Consider the following 24,256-nt stretch of genomic DNA (forward strand, 5'->3'; position numbering starts at 1 on the left):
TCTAAAAAGTTCTGCATCTGCACATTCCATTATGACTGATAGCTACTAGCAGCAGATGGTAACAAGCAATGAAAATGTGGCTAGTGTGAACTGTGAGTGCTATAAATGTAATATTCATACTTGATTTCAAAAATGTTAAATATACCATTAATGTTATACTAATTGCATCAAATGACAATAATTTGGATATACTGGAATAAAGAAAAGGGTTATTAAAATTAATATGACAAGTTTCTGTTACCTTTTTAGTGTGGCTACTAGAAATATTAAAATTACATTATGTGGCTCAGATTGAATTTCTACTGGATAGTACTGCTCTACACTTTTAAGTTTGCTTTAGGACCCACACTGGTGCCAGAATGAAATAAACAAAATCACTGTCATTCATCTATCCATCCCCAATCCACAAAATCCTAGGTCGCAAGAGTTGTAAAAATACATCTCTAGCTGTTACCTGATAATAACATGAGCTCAAACAAGCCATAAACCTCTATCAAAAACCTCTAACAGGTAAATCAAGGCAAGTGGAAAGATCTACCAGGGTTGAATGAAGAATGTAGAAATAAAACTAGGAAATTTAATAGAAGATGCAAATTTGGAATCTTGAAACAACTTTATTAACAACTTGACATATGACCAGCAAACTAAAAGAAAGGTATTTGAAGATTTTCATTACATACATAAAACAAAAACATAGGAGGCTTCCCTGGTGGCACAAGGAGTTAAGCACTGCACTATGAAGCAGTCCGAAGCCTCTACTGCACGAGTTTGATCCCCGGCCCCGCCAGGGAGCAACCCACATGGTGAAGCAGATCTCTCCTGTCTCGCCTGCTGCTCCCCTCAGCAGCGTGTTTCAGTGAGTCTGCCTGTTCTGTTCCCCCTCTGTCTCTGGTGAATCCTCTCACCCACCTATGTTTACTTAAGCATAAACATACTTATCATTTATTGTCATAAAAAAAAGAGTAAAATATATCATTATGTGAATAATATTGAAGACTGGTCTGGATGTGAACTTCTCAGTGACCTTTTTCTTTATTCTTTTCTGAACCTACCAAATTTTCTGCAAGTATATAATGCTTCCGTTATTCAAATGCATTTATATTTAAAACACATGACAAAATCCCTGAGAAGCAGCAGAGGAAATTCTTTGAGTGTATCTCACTAATGATTGATTGTCTATTAAGTATCGTAAGGAATAAAGAATTTAAGATGATATTAATAAAGATTCAAGTTACTTACCTTAGTAAAGTTATTCAGATGGCCTAGTTTTCTCATATTTGAAACTCCTTGTAATTTTGCCACATTTTGGAGAATCTCCCTTAAATTATCAGAAGGTTCTAGAATAAAAAATAAGACAATTTAACATAATTTAAAAGAGCATTTTCTTAACCAAACACATAAAACATGCAGTACAAAAACTTCGCAACTTTGGCTCTTGGTTTAACATTTTACTCTCTATCTTAAACCCATCTACTTAGGTGACTTCAAAGTCCATCCATGCAGATGACCTATTCGATGACCTTGACATATCTAGTCCTTTCATGAATGTGGTCCAACTCTGTGTATCTTCACCTGGAATTATTAAACAACTAAATCTTAAATTTCAATATCCTAACCTTCACTTCTGGATACAATAAAAATACTATCCTCTTTGAATCACAAAAAAAAAAAAAATGAAACAAACAAAAACTGGACAAAATATATGAAACTATAGCTCGCGAGACAATGGACATCAGGAACTAAAGAACAATGATTCCTGAAATGAGAAACACAAGTGTGCTCTACAAATGTCCTAGCTTGCTGTCCCTAACAGTATTTCAGGCCTTGGTATTGAAAAGAGAAACCCAGGCAAGCAGTTTGAATTGAAGAGACAGAGCTCAGAGTCTGAGGAGACCAAGAACTCTTAACAGAAGAGAGCAATTCAGAGAAAGAATGCTGCAGATAGTTCTCAGATAGTCAGCAGAGCAATGTTTAGTGCATGTGAGGAAATCAGTGCTTAAGAGAATTAAAGGCAAGAATGTTCAGCATTCTACAGGGCAGGGAACAGTGTTCATTCCTATCCAGACTGAAAAACTTCACAGTTCACAGGACTTTAAAGTCTTGGTTAGGTAGTGGGGAACAATGAGATATAGAGTAAACATTTCTTTGATCCCAACTAACAAATCTCCAAAGCAAGAGCTGAAAAAATTAAAAACTCTTTTCAAGTAACTAAACTATGCTTTAAACCAATATCAAAAAGATTTGTAATAAGAAATATGTACAGCACCTAATAAGGTAAAATTTACAATGTTTAGCATGTAGTCGAAAATTATTATGCATGCAAAGAAAAAAAGAAGACATGACCATTAATGAGCAGAGAAATTTATCAACTGAAAATGACCCACAACTGACACATGTGTGAGAATTAGCAGAAAAGGACTCTAAAACAGTTTTTATAACTATAATCTATATGTTCAAAATATTAAAGGCATGCATTTAAAAAACACATACAAACAATTTCTGGAGGTGAAAACTACCATGTCTCAGATGAAAACATGCTATATGGGAATAACATTCAAATTTTATCTCAAACATTTTATAGAAGGTAAGCATTGTTAATTTAAATACAAAGCAAAAGAAATTATCTAAAATTTAACACAATAAGAAAAATAATGATAGAGTATTTGTGGGCTGTAGAACTTCAAATAGCCTAACACAATTACCATACATGTAATTGGAGTCCTCAAAGGAAAGAAATGAGGGACAGAAAATTTATTTGAAGACATAATAGATGAAAACTTTCCTAATTTGATGAAAATAAGTCAATAAAGCCAAGTAGTTCAACAAACCCCAAGTACAGAAAACAATGAAGGGAAACCAGACCAACACATGGCCTAATCACTTTAGTCAAAACCACTGGCAGGGAAAACCTTTAAAGCAGCCAGATAAAAGAAGACATGTTACTTGGAGAGGGTCAAAGAAAAGGATGACAGCATATTTCTTGCAGCAAATGTGGCAAATAATAAGACAGTGAAGCTACATCTTAAAATACTGAGAGAAAAAAATGCTTTAAAAATGTAAAAACCACTCTTAGCTCACTTGCTATATATCCACAGGCATAGTATAATAGATGGCCAGTAGATTTCAAGAGTAGATGACCCCATGATAAACAGATTACTAAAATCCAGAATAAAAGTGTGAAGCTCCTCAGATTGCTACAGCTAGTTTTCTATTAATACATGTGGCATCCTATTTATTTTAAATAAAACTAACAATCTAAAAAAATTACATTGCAACAGTTTAATTACTAGAACCATTTAATACTTCCTTTGACATTTTTATTTAACACAAAACCAAGAACAGTATTTTTGATCAGTGTTTTCCTCAGCAAGTGAAACTGCATTGTCTTATTTTACAATTAGCTTGCATATTCCTACCTTCTCCCATTCTCTACTACTGAGTGTTGGCTGTTACAATCACAAATTGGTTTGTGTCAGACCACTAAGGACATTACATATCCCAGTTACTTCCAATCAGTTTTGTAATTGCTTCATACTGAAATGATTCATTTGATTTTAGAGCATCTTCTACAGATTTTGGATTTTTTTAACGCAAATGAAATTCCAATAGAAGTTAAGTGGTTTAGAAGGTTTTTATAATTAATGGTTCAGGCAATCTTAAAACTAGAACGAAAAAGTTTATTGTGTGGGATCAGATTGCATTAAAAAGAATTACAATGGAATATAAATTACAAGATTACCATTAGTATTTAGTAATATTTTTCGTTATTATAAATGGTATGCATTTGGAAAGACTGTGGGAGAAAAACTGTAAGCCACTGATGTTAAAATGAATTAACTATCTGAAAACTTTACAAAAATTTCTTAACAACCCTTAAAGTAATTTAGATTCCACAGTGGCTTGCAATGTCAGAATTAAGGATTATTAATGTCAATGTGAAATTCACCTAGTGAAAAAATATAACTTAACCATTTAACATTAATTTATAATTAGATTGTCAGATACCGAAGTGTCACTAAAGTAACCACTTACTATTCTGTAATGAACTGACAGAAAGCTAAAATGGTTAATCTGAAAATTCTTCACAAAGGCTGGTAGATTCAAATTATTGCCTATTTTCTAGGTGCAAACTGCTGACAATTTTACCAAAAAAAAACAAAGACTTATATGTGAATTAATTAATTTAACAAGTAAAAGGAAATTTAAGAGGTTTATCTGTCTCCTTTTATTCTCACTGTTTCCAATTTAGCGTCTCCAAAACTAACTGTTGCCAACAGTGTTATGTCAGTACTATAATGCATATATGAGATGATCTGTGATAGTCTCTGAAACCTTTAAGTGTAAGAAACTAACAGCTACATAAAGGAGAAAGAAAAAAGAATTGTGGCTGGCTAGTTATCATGGCAGATCATAAAAATGCAAGCAAGCAAAACATGAAAGAATTACTAGAATTAGTGGCTCTCTTCTTTATTGTGTAATTTGTAAATTTTATTGTATGTTCCTGATGGGTCTCTCTGGAGGTGATAAAATAACTGCAGTCACTCAATATATCTAGCAGTTTAGTGTCATATTATATAAAAACATACACATATACATACATACAAACATATAGAAACCACTAAGAAAATTACAGTAACTAAACTTTCATCTATCTACATATATATGTAATGTTAAATAGCTTCATTCCCCTTCTAACTTAATTATCTATGTGCATAAAATATGCACACACGTCTGTGTGTATATACATAAACATGCATTATTTTAAAATGTTCTCTATATATTGCTTTGTAACTTGTTGAAATATTCTATATGAATAATTTAACTAGCTACCTGTTAAATAAATAACAATATAAAATTGATTTTTAATAAAATTTAGGTTTAAGTACACACAGTGAATTAATGCCCAAAAAACTTCTCGTGTACAACTATTTGGGAGTACACAACTTTTGAATGAAAAATAACTGTACTGAATCTAGCTTATTCACCTACAAACCGTGGAGCCTTGGCTAAGACAAAACTTCTGGGACAACTATTTTCTCATGCCTACAGTGAAAACAATTACCTACCTTGAAAGTATTGTTATAAGATATGAGGTATAATTTAGCACAGTGTCATTACAAATACTCAATAAGCAGTAGACATGATAACTGAAAGTTATTATTTGTTTAGCAAAACAATTTTTATGAATCAATCATGTGAAATTCTACAGGTGGGCAGTCCAAACAAATGTATAACTCATACATCAGTATGCTTAAAGAATGTTTGTTATATGTTTTCATGAATTACTTTTATGATTCAAGATTTGATCATTAAAATAGAAACTTATTAACCTTCATGAAAATTTCAGAGAGAAATTAGGAATGATAACACACTTGAACAATATTTTCTGTAATTTGTGAATATATGTGCCTAATACATAAGCAACTGGCTAGAAAGCTGGGGACACAAAATATAATAAAATTAAACGTAACTATATAAATCTGATCTGTACTTATACTTTATTATCTATGGTTATTGTCAGCAAACATAAAAGATTAAAAGAATATAAAAATTACTACAGTTGGCATTATCTTTGCAAAAGCAAGCAGTAAATCTGTCTCCTTCACCAGCAAAAACACTGGGAGTATATCTTGCCACCCTTACCCAAGGGTCCAAAAGTTGAGGAAGTACTGCTTCAAGCTATCTAACATTTCCTGAAGTTCTAGCCATTATTAATATCAGTTATATAATTTAATACAAAAAGGATCTTTCCAAAGATAGCATAATGGATAAAGGACCTTCCTTTCACTGCTAATGCAGAGAAATACAGAACTTCCCAGGAGAGTCCATTACATTTTGGAAGTAGTACAGTATTTTTTCTTATACTGAAGCCAAAATCTGCCCTTTTGTAATAATGTCCATCCATTCATTCTGGTGTAACTATCTAATATGTAGAACAGGTACTGGTATCATCTTCCCTCAGATGCTGAAAATAATCATGTTTCCTGTCAAGCTAACTATGGCAGAAAATAACCTTTTGATAATCACTGGTATATTTTAAATATAAACACTACAGTAGAAATGAGCAAGGGAAATCTATCAAGCAATTGCTACTGCAAGTAAATCAGTTTAGTAATAATCTTAAAATCAGGCTGACTTCACTATAAACTAAATATTTTCACAGATTATTTTAAAAGAATGATGCACCTATTAAGAGTGAATGATTTTTAAGAGTCAGGACTACATGGACAGCAATCTGATACTAGGTTCCTTTAATCTGGCATGCCCTGTTTCTCTACCCAAATTGGGGAAAATCCTGCTCACTCTAAGAGGATCATTCAGTAGTGTAAAGGTTTTCCTAATTCTACAACTCCCCTCTTTATGTTCCCATAACATTCTTTATACCATTATTATAGCAGCTATAACAATTCATGTATTTGATCTGCCTGTGTTCTGAAGTATACCTATTGTGTGTGATTATTAATACCACCGCCTTTCATTCCCTAATGTATCCTAGGTTGTATTGTAAATTATATGATCACCATTAATACAGTTAAATATGAGCTACTCTTTGTAAGATTTTCTTACAACTACATTTGTTCTAAATCTTCTGTTCCTAGAGATTGGAAGGTCACATTTTGTTGGGTTCTTGTCTTAGTGTCCTACTCTTATAATAATGATGACCTAAAGAGGTAAGGCAACTTCTGATCTGAAATATTACAATAATGTCTTCTCACTGGTTCAGGGGTTCAGATCTTCTTCAACTTCAATTTTAGATTGTCAAATTACCTCATTTTACATCTTCCTCTCTACACAAAAATGTCTTCTTTCTACAAATCCAAAGTATTGCTTCATTTTGAATGACTTCAGGGGAAATGAGTCTATAAACCGATGGAGAAAGGAAAAAAAGACCCTGTAGAGGGTTTATCATTTCACACCTTTGATTAGATAAATTAAATGATTTATAATTTGCTGATGGAATAGTTTACAATTTTATTAATAAAAACTATGTCTTTAATTGGTTTATTATGAGTATTGCTATATAACTGTCAGACACAAAGCAGAATTGACCTCAGTAAGACCATTAAAAAGAAAAGTCGGGCCTCCCTGGTAGTGCAAGGGGTTAAAACGCAACACTATGAAGCTACCCACAGCCACCACAGCACAAGTTCCATCCCTGGCCAGGGAGGTGACACACATGGCACAGCAGACCTCTCCTGACTCGCCCGCTGCTCCCCTCAGCAGTGTATTTCAGTCAGTCTGCCTGTTCTGTTTCCCACTCTGGCTCTGGTGAATCCTCTCACCCCCCACATCTCTGACCTGTACCCCAGTTCTTGTATGAATAAATAAATCTTTTTTTTAAAAAAAGTCATCTGGAAATAGTAAATGATTCACTTGAACAGAACTTCTATTAAAGGTTATATGAATACATAATCTTAATACTTAAAAGCTATTACCTTTATTTCAAATCATTATTTTGAATAAGTTATATAATAAATGGATTATAAATGGCTTTAAAAATTTTAAAATTAAGTTTTAAGTGATAGAATAATCCTACCAGTTCTTGAGGGAAAAAAAATATACTACGAACATTACATACAGCAAGAACAATACAGTGGGAACAAGTTTCCCCTTTGGATTAGATTTACATGTTTTATTATTTATCATTTATTAGATAACTGAAGTTATAAATGTACCATATAAAGAATATATAAATGTATTTTATAAAGGGTAGTTCTGATCTATTCTTGGAATAGTTTTACATTTATATTTCTAAGTTTTATTCAGCCACACATTTCAGTTCTCACTAATTGCCATATACTGTGCCAACTGCCAAGTGAGAAATAGTAATAAATGTAAGATAAAGCCTCAGACTTGGAGATAAAATTTAAAGGGGAAAAAGAGAGGCACAAAAATATTTATTAGTAATGGAATTAGAGAGACAGGTAACACTATCGGAACAAAAGATAAAGAGATGCCTGAAAGAGACTTCATTAGATGAGTATGGGGAACTGTGTCTTGTTTACACATGCATCACTAGTCTCTGACATAATACCAAGAATGTGGATAGTTCTCTATAAACACTGGTTAAAAGAAAAACTGAACAAGAGAGCAAGAGAGCTGTTAGTCAGGTCAGGCTTGACCTTAGAACTTGATTCTTAACAATAAATAAGTCTTCTAGGCACATAAGATAGGGAAAGGCCATCTGTAAAAACATGGAACATTTAAAAATATGGTATTTTTCTCAAGGAATTAAAGAATAGCAAGATATCCTGTATTCCCAGAAAATAAGATCACAGGTACAAGGGAGAGTGAAGTTGCTCCAACAGTTGTATAAAATGTATACCTAGAAACTTACTATCTTTGGGCAACAGGTAACTACAAAGGATGGCATTATACAAATGGATGATATTATCAGCTCTGTGCATTAAAATGCCATCTTTAGAGAATAGACTTCAGGGACAGAGATAAGTTTAAACAAAAAGTTAGAAAAATCTTCCTGCAAAAAACCTTCATGGATAATGGATTAGAGATGGGGGAAAGGTGGAAAGGCAAATCTTATGTTTCTCAATAGCATTTACTAATGATAGTATTTACTAACAGGGTATCACAGAGTAAGTACAGATTTAGGGGTAATTTTTTTTTTTTTTTTAGTAATTTGTAGCAAGCATATGCACAAAACCAAACAATAACAAAAAATTCCTTACAATGCTATATGTTAAAATGAGTCAAAGCTAATAACTAGTCAGTCCTGCATCAAAATCAGATTTATAGACCAGTGGTTTTCAAACTTATGTTCATAAGATATATATGGGTTATTATAAGAAATACTGATTCCAAAGTGAAGTATACCTGGAAAGTGACCCATGTTAACCTGTATTTATAGGAGGCACTTCTGTGATTCCTATGCTCACTGAAATTTGAAACATGTTGTCAAGACTGACAGAGTATTAAATAACCATATTTTCTTATCTCTTTGGATTCTTTGATCCAACCTTTACAAGAGACAATAACCTACTCTGAAATATGGTGGTATATCATTTTCAAATAAGAATATGTTACAATATGCAACAACACCCACTGATACAAAAATAATAATTACAAATACATATATATACAACCTACAACTTTGTGCTAGTATTTTTACATAAACTAAGTCTGCACATCAAACATTTAAGGGAGGTACTATTAATGCCATCCCCATGTTAAGAAATTATTCTAGATATATTAATTCACTACTTGCCTAAAACCATGTAAGTATCAGAAGTGGCAGGATTTGAACCTAAACAATCTGATTCTGAAGCCTAACCTTTATTCCTTCATATGCTATCACCCTACATTCTACCCACCTCATTATAATGCCTTTAGCAGTACATACCAGTTTATAATTACAAATTTATTTGCATGTTTATATGAAGTTACCTCCTCAAACTGTTAAGTCTGTTTTAGTGCACCACTGTAATATAAATCCTAATATCTAGAACTGTATGTGGTTGACACACAGTAATCACTAAAAAAAATACTAATGGAATAAAAGAATATACTATTCAGAAACAATTTTATTTCTTGATTTCACAAAGTGTATCAACCTGTGAAAAGTCATTGCACAGTACATTTATCTCTCTAGCTTTAGTACATTAAATAGTTAAAAACATTTTTATATTATTACATATCATAGACTATTTATTCTTTCATATTAAACAGGAATTTACTACTTTAACTGGACTTTCAGTGTGGCACTGTAACAAAATAATGTCCCCAGGTCAGAATTGTGAATATTAAAAAACTAAAACTGACAACTAAAATAATATCTTATGACTAATTATAATGGCAATAGTTATAGTAAAAAGGAATAAAGATCATACTGCTCTGTAATGTGTTTGTCAAACTCTGAGGATCATCAATAAATTGTAACAATCATTCCTCCAAAACCAAACCAAAACATCTTTCTATTGCTTGAAAAGGAATTTCACTTTCTAAGAACAAATATATTTAATATAATTAACAATGTAACTGCTGTGACCCAATCAAATTTGTCATAAGCAAAAAAAAAACAAAACAAAACAAAAACTGTATGTCAGTACAAAAAGAAAAAAGTAGACAGAAATGTAAGCTTAACATCGACCTTAAGAAAATCATCTTCCTCAAGCTGCTCTGCTTCCTTTCCCTGCCCACTGCCAAGCATTACATTTTCCATTACATTTATATATTGTCAGAAATCAAGGTCCCAATTTGCACTGGTGGGATAAAGAATTAAAGTCTAATATTTACTGTACCTAATAATCTTCTTATCATTGCATCATTGCCCATGTTTACATCAGATGTAAACTGAATTTATCAAAAAGATTTGCTGGTAAGAATGGCCTAGATATTTGAAGCAAAAAATGAGTAAGAGCTGCCTAATGGGGAAAAAAAGTATTAAGTACTTTCTTAAGAGTTCATTTTTCTGTTTTTCACAATAACATAACATAATGATCAATGGAATACTTATGTTCATATTAACAAACCAGTTTTATTTTGTACACAAGTACAAAGTATGCACAAGTATATGTAGTAAATACACAAGAGCCATTCAATAGGCTATGGAAATGACTGTCATTCAAAAGGAATCCTTGTCATGACATTTTTTCTAAAGTTATTTTTAATATTTTCAAAGCTTTCAATGGTTAAATTCAAATTTACCTTTAGATTTTGATTAATACAATTCTTTATGCTTGCCCAAGTGATATGTAGGGAAGAATAATGAGTAGTAAATTTATAAGACCTGTTTATACTTGCATGAATCAAGTTAATTATGGCATTTACACATAATCATCATTGACTAAGGTTTATGGAAAGGTTTAATTTATCATGTTTCCTTTTATACAGGACTCAAGATTAGTTACTATGTTTTTGTTCTGATAATTTCAGATCAGTTGTGTCATCTTTAATATATATAATTGATTATATCTAACCATAAAAAACATTAACAGAATGTTAAATATGATAATAAATACAAAGTACTAATTCTGAATTTAGTAGTATATAAAAACAGGATACTGTTGTGAAACAGTCTATATAAAATGTGCTTAAGATACATATACTATGATGTCTCAGTGATATTTAGTGATTGCCTGATGTGCTTTCCTAGTTGACATTATATTTGCCTGAAGGGGGAATGTTTTAAAAGGTTTTGTTTAAAGGATGAATTAATTTGATGACAGGACATATAGAATTTGAGCAGACAGACTACCAAACACTGATGTGTGTTGTTTTAATTAAAGATAAAGTGTAAAACTGAAATTTTGCATTTCTTTGGTTGTTACTTGCATGAACAGAATGTTAGAATCCACTAGCTGATCCACTAGCTGCTAATATTTTATATATCTATTTATGCATTCCCATAGAGTTTTTGAGACATATTTATTCTCTACATTTCTACTACAGAACAATGATCCTTCCTCTGACATGTTGGGATTTAGGTTTAGAAATTAAGTTTTTTAAATCTCAAAATACACCACAGATTAACACCCTCAAAAGGGTTAGGGGTAGTTTGGCATATTCACAGATAGTAATATGTTTAGGTAAAATTCATCAGCACACATTGAGAAACAAATCTTGGCCGTACTTTGCTGCAAATGAATTTTATCAGGCTTTGTCAGATCAAGTTATTTATAGAAATAGCTTTCATTTTCAGAGGTTTTAGGATTTTCAAAGTTATAGATAAGAGATTGTGGGTCTGTATAATTTATATTGTAAGAAATGTAAGAAATCCTACATTCTTTTCTACAAGTTATCAAAACAGTCAATTTTTCCTTACTCCCTGTGACACAAAATATATGACAATACTGAAGTATATATAAGTATATACTTACATACTTATATAAGTATATCTCCTTATATAAGTTGTATAAAATTTAACAAAGTGATATATTTAAACTATATCACTCCAGAAATAACCACTATTTGTCAACACAGAGAATTTAGAACCTCAACAAAAATTCTGTTCTACCAATTCAAATGAGCAACTTGTTTAGGATAAAAATGCTAATGGAAAGGACTTCTCAGACTTCAGAGAAACTATCTGGCTTCCAAAGTGTATCTGTGAGGTATCAACATGGCCCCCGCATGGGAACATGTTAGAAACAAAGAATCTTGGTCACTCCCAAAAACCTACTCCATCTGATAATTTGTAGTAACAAGATCCCAAAGTGCCTCATTTGTACATTATGCTTTATTGCTACACACCTACTTACTTTTTTATTAAAAAGGCCTGCTTACAAGGCTGACCCTTGGCCAGCATATGGAAACAAATACTAGGAAAGTGCCGACCACTCTTAACCTGTAATTCACTGGGCCTAACCTATTTATACAAACAATATGGTTTACGCTGAATGTTTCTTTCTCTCTGTCAGTCTGGAATCCTATTACCTGCAGGCAGACGCTGCCTACCTGACAAGACCTCAATAAAATCCCTGGAGGCCCAGTTTTTTAACTTACATAGTGGACTGTTTTTCACTATGTGTTATCACAATTCATTGCAAGGGAGAATAAAGAATGCCCTGTGTGAATCTGAAGACACTAGAAGCTTGGTCCTGTTTTCCCCAAGATTTCACCCAGTGCACTTTTTTTCTCTGTTGATTTTGCTTTGTATTCTTTTACCATAAAGTGCTCTCCTAGCAAATCTTCAAACCTGGGAATCGTCAAGGTGACTTCCAATACATTATTAAAATTTGAGAAGAAATGCTCTAGAGTTTAAGTGCAGGTCATGAAGAATCTAGGTTTACCTTTGTGCCAGTGCGAGAGAACTCCATCAGGCACAGTATCAGGCATTAGGAAACAGTACACCTTAGGAAAAAGTATGAATCAGAAGAATACTAACCCAGCAGAGGCAGACAACAAAGAAAGTAGCTGTTTACAAAGTTAAAAACAAACCAAAACAAAGAGACTTCCCTGAGATACTGAAGACACTGCTTGTGGCTTCTGGAACCTAAATGGACTCTCACTTCATGCATAAAAACTACACTATGAGGATTTTAATTGAAAGTAGATTCTGGTCTACAATAGTCCCAAGCAGCAAGTAGAAATAAAATCAGCCGTCAACCATCCTCACACCCACCCACTTAACCAGGTAACTACCCTTAACCTGGGTATCCTAACAAATTTCAGTGCACAAAAATGAAAAACAGAAGAAAACATGAAAGAACCATTTAAGCAGAAGCAATCAATAAAGCAAAATTGCTTCTAAGCAGAAGCAATCAATAAAGCAAAAACAAATCTAAAGACTTCATTACAAGTATCATATATATACAAAGAATAAAATGAGAAACATGTTTTATATATCTAAAGTAAAGGAGTTAGAAAGCTTGTTCCATAAAAATGCAACTCAGCAGTTGACTTAACTACTTAACAGTTACAGTGCCAAAGCAGTCATGGACAATACTTAAAGGAACATGGCCATGCCCCAATAAAAAAATATTAAAAGTATAGCATTTGTAAGCCATACTTGCAAGATTTGCAAGTCATTACTTGTAAAACCTCCAGTTTAAAGGAAAGGATAACCAGAAAGGTTAGAATATGTGAGATTCAAGAGAGCATTTTACACACACACACACACGTGTGTGTGTGTGTATATATAAACATTCAAGAAAAACTTTTTGAAATAAAAGTATCATGACTGAATAAAAAACTTAATGCAAATGCAAACTGAGTAAATATAGCAAAGGAATAAATGAAAGAATAAATGAACTAAAATCTGAAGATACTACTTAGATGAAGAAATAAGACTATCTCTTAATTTTATAATGGTTGAAGTGAGGTGAATAATACATGAAGGGTCCTTACACTCTTTTCTCTACTTATGTTTGAAAATGTTCATAATACAAATTTTAATTTAAGTCTGAAAATCTAAAAGTGTTGCCCAAAGGATTAATAGTAACTTGTATCTTGTTATTTAGAGCATATAAGCAGTGATTCTATAGCAAGTTATATATCCTAGAGAAACGTGAGTACCAGAATTCATGTACAACACTATATAATATTGTTCATAACAGCAAGAAACTACAAACAACCCAAATGCCCATTACCAAAAGAATGGATAAATAACTATTATTTATGCATTAACACTTTCCCACTGTGTTTTTATTTAAGCACTTGACAAATAGTAGGTGAGGATTTTTGAAGACTCATTTTTAATAGTTATAATGACCCCCAAAATATGTGAAATATTATACCCCACACACACAAATAAGTACACTTAGGCACAGAAAATTAAATAACATGTCTGTTATTTCCCTGCAAATTATGGAGCAAGAATTTGAAGCTAGATCTTCCTCCTACAAACTCAGTTTTCATTTCACAATAATAATTAGGAATGTGTATATTTTAAAAAGCAGTGAGATGCTAATTTTCTAAAGCAAAACAGCTTAAACTGCTACTATTTAAAAAAAAAACTTTCACATTATAACAAAAGTAAATTGTAATCCAGATATGTAAAAATTATTAATAAAGTCTGAAACTTTTTTCATATAATTTGTAATTCTTCTTTTATGCATGCTCATGTGTCTACACATAACCAAAAAAAATGAAGAGAGGGTAAACTTAATAAGTCTCCTCAAAGGATAACAGTTGGTCTACCTTTAGCGTATGCAGAGAACTCTTTTTTTTTTTTTTGGTTTACCACATTAAGTGATCTCTAAGGATTCTGCTAACTCAAACTCTAACAGCTTATTCAGTTTCAGCTGAATCTTCAACTACACCATTTCATAACCCACGAAGTCCTTCTTTAGTGCAAAACTTGGCTTACTAAGTATGCTCAGTTCAGATTAAGTAATAAATGTCACATGAAAAAATAATAGTATCAGTTAAGAATCATGCTTGCTAAATATTTCTAGCAATAAATTTTAACAACATGTAAGTATTGATTAGATTATACCTAAATACTTCTCTGCACCAATTATTTTTTAAAGGCAAATCACCAGTCAAAATTTTTCATATTCTTTCTCCTACTATATCTTAGTTAAGTCGTCCACTATTTGTTAAAAGGGTAAAACATTCCTGAATCAATAAAACAAAACCCACACATTATACAATTATATTTGTTATGGCAAACCAGGTTTCAACTCTAGTGCCAAACCTAGTGCTGCCAGGAACACTATGCTTAGGATTATGAAGCCTCACTGTTGTTCAGCAGAAAGAGTGTCATGATTGCTGAGCAACCTCATCCATAGCACTCCTGTGCACTAACCAACCCCAAAGCTAAAGCATAATTTTACTTTACCAAAGGCACAAGCTGGATCCAGAACATTGCCTGTACATAAACATAAATATTCACTAAAGAAAAAAAATGTTCATCTACAAAATTAAAAAGCAAAATTAAGTGAAGAGTAAAGGTCTTTAACCTGAAGAACAGCTAAAAATCCAGAAGTCATTCTGAAAAAGAAAACAGATTATAGGAATTGCACTAAAAGAAAAATTAATTTAAAGGTGGAGAAGCACAAAAAAACAATTTTTAAAATAAAGTTGTGGTATAAAACAAGATTTCCCCCTAAAATTTCCCTATTCTGCTAATCAGAGATGATATTCAGAAAAAAAAAACCTAAGAGAGAATAAATGTAAACATTAACTTCATTCATTCTTCTATTTTCCCTATTTCTCTATACTTCCAATAATACAGTCAACATTTGAATGAAAGCATCTAACCACAGCATCAGCAAAGAAAGTAAAATAAACACAATTTTTTGCAGAGGTTATATAAGGTTAATAACTCCCTTTTTGACCTTCTGATGTGTGTTCAAATTTAAGTATCCATCCACTCTACAATTTCTGAATGCCCTGCAACTAACTAGAGCCTCTTTAAAGAGCAAGGTCTAGTTTATCTTATAACTTCAACCTTGAACCTTCAGAGAAGTTAGCACACCACCACCTATGGTAAACAGTAATTAATTTAATGAATAAAGGAATATAGCATTTTCACTCACAGTGAACAGCAATGTCATTAAATTAATGACAGCTCAGGTATTATTTGGTAACTCAAAATATTAAAGTATTATGGTTTAGGCATACAAAGCCTACAAGGAAGTGACTCATTTTTTTACAATTATTTTTACAATATTAGTTTTGCTACTTTTTCTCTTGAAGAAAACACTGTAGTCTCAAATGATTCAAAAATGGATATAAAAAAATAAAAGGATTACTTGATTAACACAGATTTAGTAACCTGTTTTATGCACAGCCTTGCACCAGGGGTTCCAGTTCATTCTCTACAGAGCAGGCAGAGGAGATCTTTCTAAAAAATCAGATGGTGTCATTCCCTGACTTAAAATTTTCTAATAACTTCCCTTTGCAAAACTGCCTACTCATCAGGGATTAACCATATTGGTTGTTCAGTATCTCTGGGATTTTGTACTAATAGTTTCATCTACTTGGAAGACTTTCCCCCTATATCTTTACACGGTACATTCTTGCTACTCCTCTATCAACTACATACCTGCCTCAGGGAAGCGTTTTCTCCTGACAATCCCTCCTCCCCCAAACACCTGTCAACCTTCTTTCATATAACTAATTTTACATAATTCCAAAAATGTTTTAGTACAGAACTAGAATAGGGACTTCAATGCAATCATCCAAGAAGGGAAATAAGGGCCTAAGTAAAGGAAAAGCAACACAAATTTTACAGGCATTCAGAAGTAAATCTATTATTAACCAGTGAAGATTTGATGTGGAAAACAAGGACAAAGATAGAGGCTAGGATGTCTCCTGGGTGTCTAATTTGGCCTCATTAAAGCACCTAACCAGATGGGAAATTAAACACGGTTCCAGACCCAATTCCAAAGTGTGTGTGTGCGTGTGCTCCCTACCACCAATAAGCAATTTTCAGACACCAGCTGGTTATCTACAATTTAACGCAATTCAGTTCAATTCTAACACAATCTTCTACCAGAGATTCCACAGGTTAAGGGCTCAGTCCCCCTCAAGACTGCCCTCCACTTCAGATGACAGTTGCAAGCCCACGTTGTTTCTGACCTAGTAGCGATATAAATCAGAAGTTCCCAGAACCCCCTTCTCAGGTTTGATTAAATTGCTAGAGTTACTCACACAACTCAACACCTGTTTACTCACTAAATGATCAGTTTATTCAGGAACAGTCAAAATAGAAGAGATGCTTAGGGCTAGGTGTGGGGAAAGGATAAGGAGCTTCAATGCCCTCTCCAGGCATGCCATTCTTCCAGAATCTCCAAAGTTCACCAACTTGGAAGAGGTCCAAAATCCCTATTTGGGGGCACTTATAGAGGTTTCATTATTTAGGCTAGACTGATTAACTTATTGATCACTGGCAAAATGATTCAATCTCCAGATCCTCTTTCCTTCCCAGAGGTGTGGGGGAGGAGAAATGAAGTTAACTCTTATTTCCTCAGGAAATCAGGGCCCTCCACTAGTGCTTTCCAAAAATTACCCTCATGAACACAGCAAAAGACACATCTGTCACTCTCAACACTTTGGAAATTCCAAGTCTTTTGGGAGCTACAAGCCAGAAGTGGTGATGAAGATCAAACATATAAGAGAAAAATATTTTTCTTAGAAATCATAACACTTCAGAAATATAGAAAGGTGTTTAGAATAAGATAACTGTTTGATTCAATAAAGTCTGATATACAAGGTTAAGGTGGTGAATAAGCAGGGAAATAATTGGTCTGAAGAGCCTAGGAGAAACACACATCTGAGTCATTTTTTCAATCAATCAATACTTACCAAGCACATACAACGTGCTATACTAAGGAAACAATGGTCAGCAAAATAAAGTACTTGTCTTCACAAAGCTTACATTCCAGGGAGACTACAAATAATAACGTAATGGCAGTAATGACAAGGATGATGGAAGTAAAAGCAATACAATAAAGTGGAATGGAGATGGGACTATTTTACAAAGAATGATAGAAGGCCTCACTGATAAAGTAATATGTGAAGAGAGTTAAATGAATTAAGAAGCAAGATACACAGATATTGGGAGGAGTACAATCCAGACAGAATGTAGAAGTACAAAGGACCTGAAAAGAAAATATGAGTAGAAATGAGTGGAAAGGAGGTTTTTCAGCCAAACGCAGTTAGTAAGAGGGAAAGCTGGAAAATGAGAGTGGCTTTAAAGACAGTCAAGGGCTACATTATAATGGCAGCCATCACATTTTTCTTTAAAGATTTATTTTTATACAAGAACTGGGGTACAGGGCAGAGGTGCGGGAGGGTGAGAGGATTCACCACAGACAGAGCGGGGAGCAGAACAGGCAGACGGACTGAAAGCCCTGCTGAGGGGAGCAGCAGGCGAGACAGGAGAGGTCTGCCGCGCCATGTGGGAATCTCCCTGGCAGGCCAGGAATCGAACCAGCGCTGTAGAGGCTGCAGACAGCTTCACAGTACTGCGCTCAACCCACTGCACCTCCAGAGAGGACCCCCATCACATATTTTGTAAAGAATATTTTGTCATGCATGTCCCAGTATTTAATGTAGTGCAGAGAATACAGATGCTCAATAAATTCATTTCAAATTAATGAATGAATTCATGAATTCCCATTACATTTGAGCCTATTTCCCAAAGCCTAATTAATTAATTCATTTCAAGGAAAAGCTAATTTGCAATTTAAAGGACCACATTTTAAGTTTCAGCAATCTTCAGACACAGAATTTTTAAAATGTTTTAAACAATGACATCACCACTGGACATACATGCCCTTCCAAGAGGACAGCTTAGGAAGAAATAACATCTATTCGAAATATAAGTTTCTAGAGTATTTGTTAAAACAACAAAGCATTTGATAGACTTCACATTTTATAATGTTTTAATCAAAATATCATTTTAGACCAAGTTCTGATTGTGGTGGACAGCCAACAGTTTACTATACTACTTCTGCTCTATTCTAGGAAAATCATTTAAAATCACTGAAAAAGAAAAATGATGTACTAGAATGTACAAGAGTGAAAAATAACATACTCCTTAAAAGTATACATTTCCAGCATTATGTCATTCCCAACAGAATCAAATAAGCACTCAAAATTCACCATTAAAAAAGTATTCTTTTAGTAGCAAATAATCCACACTCTGCTTAAATCTGTTCAGTGAAGTAAACAGTCTAGATTCAGAAATCAGGCAGACCTGCAAAGTTATTTAAAATTCCCACATTCAGGGAATTCCAAACACATTGTTTTCCATACTTCAAAGAGTAGATACATAAAAATTTATCATTTTGAGTATTTAAAATAAAGTGATTACTAGTATTTGTTTAATACTTCAATATTTTTGTTTCACTTTCACATTTATTGTTGCTTTTGCATATTAAAATGTGTAAAACTCTTTATTAATATACGTTAAGCATATGTTACAAAGTTGCTAACAGGTATTTAACCAACTTCTAAGTAATATTCTCAGACCTCAGTTCTAATTTTGGAGGGACAATCATCAAGACAGGGGCAGTGAAACCTTTTTCTATCAAAACATCCCCAAATCTCATAGGAAAAGAAATTAATATTCAATGAAGATTATGCAAAAAAAAAACTTTAAAATTTATTTCAAATCAAGGAACATAACATACTACATAAAAGTTAAGAAAAAGAAAAAAAGTAGTCCATCTCTATAGTGTATCCGATTACAGTAAAGAACCATCAGACTAGAAATAGAAAACGATAAACTGAAACCACTGAGAAAAGTTGGAAAAAACAATGGAAAGTAGTAACAATAGCATAGAGATACTTTACAGCTGTTAATAAGATCTTAAGAGACTCAGTTTCATAAAGTTTTAACATGTCCATTAAAAAGTCAAACACATTATATTTTCTTCCTATATGAAACTAGAGCAGGATAAGACAGTTCTACTGGTCTTTTTGAGCTTTTAAGAAAGAATTAGGTAAGTCAGGCGAAGAATCTCTATTTTGTACTAACTTTTCAACTCTGATGTTCAATTAAAACTATGATGTAAAATATTAACATATAGCCAGTAAATATATTATTGAAGTGAGGAACAAGTAATGTGTATCATCCTCCTTTTTATTCTCTGTAGAAAAACACTAAAGCAATTTTGATAATCTTTCCACCAATTTAACACAAAACATTTTTGCACTATAATTCCAACTTTTCAAACTCTTTTTTAAACTATGGCTATGAACTCTGTTGTGGATGATACTTTTGTCCCCTTAAACCATTACTAATGAAAAAAATATGAAAAATTCACTTATCAGATGTGTTAATAGGCTAATTCTAGTCATTCAATCAAAAGGTCAGGCCCAAAGGCAAGAAGACAGAGATACTCAGAAAATGATTCAAATCTTTTTTTCCAACTCAATCCTTTATACCTCTTTGAAATGTTCTCTCTCCTCCCTCCCTCGAATCTCAGAAAACTTACTTCACTTATTAGAGTCTGCTAATTTCCATAAGAATTTTGCTTTCTCAAATAGTCTGCGATGCAAATGTCCAATACTTGTCTTTGTAGTTTTTACTTGTTTTACCATACCTAATTTCCTCTCTTTCCATTTTGCTGCAAATGGCAAAATTTTGTCCTTATTTTTGTGCATGGAATTAGAGTGATCAAACTTCATTCTTTCACAATTGGCTTTCAGTTTTCCCAGAACCATCTGTTAAAGAGACTCTTCTTTCCCACTGCATGGTCCTGAATTAGTGCTATACACACAGGATTTGTTTCTGGGCTTCCCATTCTGTTGAGTTGATCCTTTGTCTATTTGTATGTCAATACCACATTGCTTTAATTACCATCATTTTACAGTAAAGTTTAAAGTCAGGTAATGTGATACACCATTTCTCTCCTTTTTTCCTCAGAACTGCTTTGGCTATTCGAGACCTTTTGTGGCCCCATATAAATTTTAATGTTTTGTTCAATTTCCTTGAAGAATACTGTTGATATTTTGATGGGGACGGCATTAAATTTATATATTGTTCATTTATATAGTGTTCATAATTATAATATGAAGAATTAAATTCTATATCTTTTTCATTTCTAGGTCAGTAAACTGTTTCCTGCTTTTAGTCACAATCTATTCCTCTTGATTTAACCACATCCTACTCATCCAAAATTAAAATATGCCACTTCCTTATATTGACTACACTGACTATCCCCATCCATGAACATGGAATATATATCTACTTGTGTCATGATCTACACCCTTCAGTAACATAGTTTTCACTGTATGTCCTTCACTTATTAGGTTAAGTTGATTCCTAAGTATTTCTTTTGAAGCAATTGTGAACAGAATTTTGTTAATTTCCTTCCATCTTGTTATTATTTGTATATAAAGATGCAAAGATTTTTGTATGTTAATTTCTTAATCTGCAACTTTGATGTTTTTATTTATTGTTTCTGATAGGTTTTGGTGGAATTTTCTATTTACAGCATCACATCGGCTGCAAATGATGAGTTTCACTGTACTTTTCCCAACTGGATTCCTTTTATTTCCTGCTGTTGTCTGATTGCTCTAATCAAAACTTCTAATACTAAGTTAATTAAACAGTAGTGGTAACAGTATGAATCCGTGTCTTGTTTCTGATCTTAAAGAAAAATTTTCAGTTTTTCACCATTAAGTAATAGGTTGTCTGTAGGGTTGATATATGGCCTTTATTATGTTGAGGGACTTCTTTCCATTCCCATTCTGTTTAGAGTTTGTACATAAAAGAATGCTGAATCTAAATGATGCAAATTTCTTTAAAAGAGTTGGAATTCGTATAATTATTTCTAACTCTATCCACTTATATAAATCCACTATCCACAAAGAAGGAAAGAATCCATACACATTATAACATAATAGACAAAAACAGATTTGGATTAAAATAATTTTTATACAGCATGGTAATATTACATATTTGACATATATGTTAAAGGGCATATTGTATAACTACATTATATAAAGTTCAAAAACAGACAAAACTACTCTATCATGTTATAAGTCAGAACAGTGGTATTCTTGATGAGTTAAGACTATCTCAAAGGAGACAAAATAGAGCTTCTACAGTATTGCAATACTCTGTTCAATCTGTCAAAACTCAAAGAACTGCCATATTTATGAAGAACATTTTTAATCTGTTTTCTATGAAAAATTTTAAAATAACATTTACTATTCTCTCACTGTATATATTTTAACATGTAAAAAGAAAACACGTCTAACATCTCCACATAGCTTTCAAGACCTTAAATAACATACCCCATCTTGTAATTACAATGTGAAGACTAATATTCTATTGATCTATTCATTTTATTCCTTTCTCAATAGTTTCCTGATTTTACTCATGACCTATTCCTCTTTTTTTTTTTTTTTTAAGATTTATTTTTTATTTATACAATAGCTGGAGTACAGGCCAGAGTGCAGGAGGGTGAGAGGATTCACCAGAGACAGAGTGGGGAGCAGAACAGGCAGACAGACCAAAAGCACTGCTGAGGGGAGCAGCGGACAGGACAGGAGAGGTCTGCCACGCCATGTGGGTATCTTCCTGGCTGGCCTGAAATTGAACCTGCACTGCAAAGGCTGCGGACAGCTTCACAGCACTGTGCTCAACCTGCTGTGCCACCAGAGAGGCCTCATAGTCCTCTTGATTTAACCACATTTTACTTATTCAAAGTTGAAACAATGCACCACTTTCTTTTATTTTTCTCCAGCTCATACTTAACCTCTCTGTTCTCTCACCTCTTATGTTTTTATTGACTACATAAATAACCACTAATATCTATTATATCTATGTGCCAAACCTGTAATAAATGTTTTACAAATATTTCACTCCTCAAATAAGTGTTATCTCCAACATGCTAAGAGACAGCAACTTTACCAGAATTAAAAACTTCTATGGGACAGGGTCAAGATTCAAATCCAGATGTCTAACTCCAAAGGGCATGTTCTTAGCTTTAGTTGTAGATTGTCTCTGCTGCATGTAATTAATATATTATTAAATGTCATTTTTTCAGATTAGCAATACTTTATAGCTACGATCTATCTTCATATAATTCTACTATATCCATATTGTATATATAAGTACCAACCCCATCATCAAGTCATACCTCACCTGTTTTGAACTATGAGACAATTATTATTTGGAAAATAACCAGAATACAAAAGTAAGCACTCCAAAATAGCAATAAAACTTCAAAGTATGTATCATCACCAAGTTTATTCAATATAGGTTATGTATATTATTGACAGCAGGATCCTTCTGCTTCATAATCACAAATCAGTTATTCTTATTTTGCATGTAATATTGTAAATTACAGCTCCAAAATGCATGTTCTTAGCTATAGTCCAGCTATATAGTTTCAATTTCACAGCACAGTGAAAGTGCTGTGAAAAACAGAGAATGAAAGGATTGCTAAATATGGGAATATTTGCAATTTAAAAAGAGGTGATTGCAATGATAGAGCACATAAGATTCAAAAGAGCAGTCCAATGTTATGTATAGTACTAATACATTGTCTTCTTCCCACCCACACAATAATCAATTTTCACAATGATGGCATGAGCCATAAAGTATAGTTAATATATTCTTAAGAAGTTCGAGAAAAATGTAATAGTTCCAGAAGTAATTTTATCAAAATGGATAAAATGTACATTTCAGAGATAATAACTTGTTTCCTGAGGTCTCCACATCAACATTTTTCTGATATATAAAATATTCATTAGTCACTAATTATTCCAGCAATATGATTTGTCTTCTATAGTACTTTTATTTAGAAATAACTGTAAAGGATTCAGTGCATAGGTTTTAGAATCTTACTGCCAATATTTCTACTGTTGGTGAGGCATCATCCAGGCCTCACTTTCTTCATCAGTTATATAGGGATATTAATACATATTTCCTATGTATTAAAATTAAATTACACAATTTAAATTATGTTTTTAACACAGCCCTCAACATAGGGTTCAAAGACCACATTTTAAACATATACTAATTAGAACAATGTCAACACAAAAAATGGTACTCAAAAATAGTTGGTGATTGGCCTATATGAGAGAAAACGGTAATAGTTTCTCTCCAGGGCCACCCCTGGTGGCACAGGCGGTTGAGCGCTGAGCTATGAAGCTGTCTGCAGCCTCTGCAGCACCGGTTCAATCCTGGCCGTCGAGGGTCCCACATGGTGCGGGGGACCTCTCCTGTCGCTCCCGCTGCTCCCCTCAGCAGTGTATTTTGTCAGTCTGCCTGTTCTGTTCCCCACTCTGTCTCTGGTGAATCCTCTCACCCTTCCGCGCATCTGGCCTGTACCCCAGTTCTTATATAAATAAATGAAATAAATCTTAAAAAAAAAGTTTCTCTCTAATA

The 24,256-nt window shown here is 33.0% G+C and overlaps 1 protein-coding gene across 1 annotated transcript in view; it reads right to left on the reverse strand.

The window, feature by feature from the left end:
• RICTOR (RPTOR independent companion of MTOR complex 2) overlaps positions 1–24,256 on the reverse strand; it is a gene marked incomplete at both ends in the record, with an annotated part of 102,336 nt that overhangs the window by 66,540 nt on the left and 11,540 nt on the right. The window contains 1 exon segment of the mRNA XM_084233711.1: positions 1,240–1,337. Coding sequence (XP_084089837.1) covers positions 1,240–1,337 — 98 coding nt within the window.

Source organism: Talpa europaea (assembly GCF_964194135.1).
Source record: "Talpa europaea genome assembly, chromosome: 5".
NCBI lineage: Eukaryota > Metazoa > Chordata > Mammalia > Eulipotyphla > Talpidae > Talpa > Talpa europaea.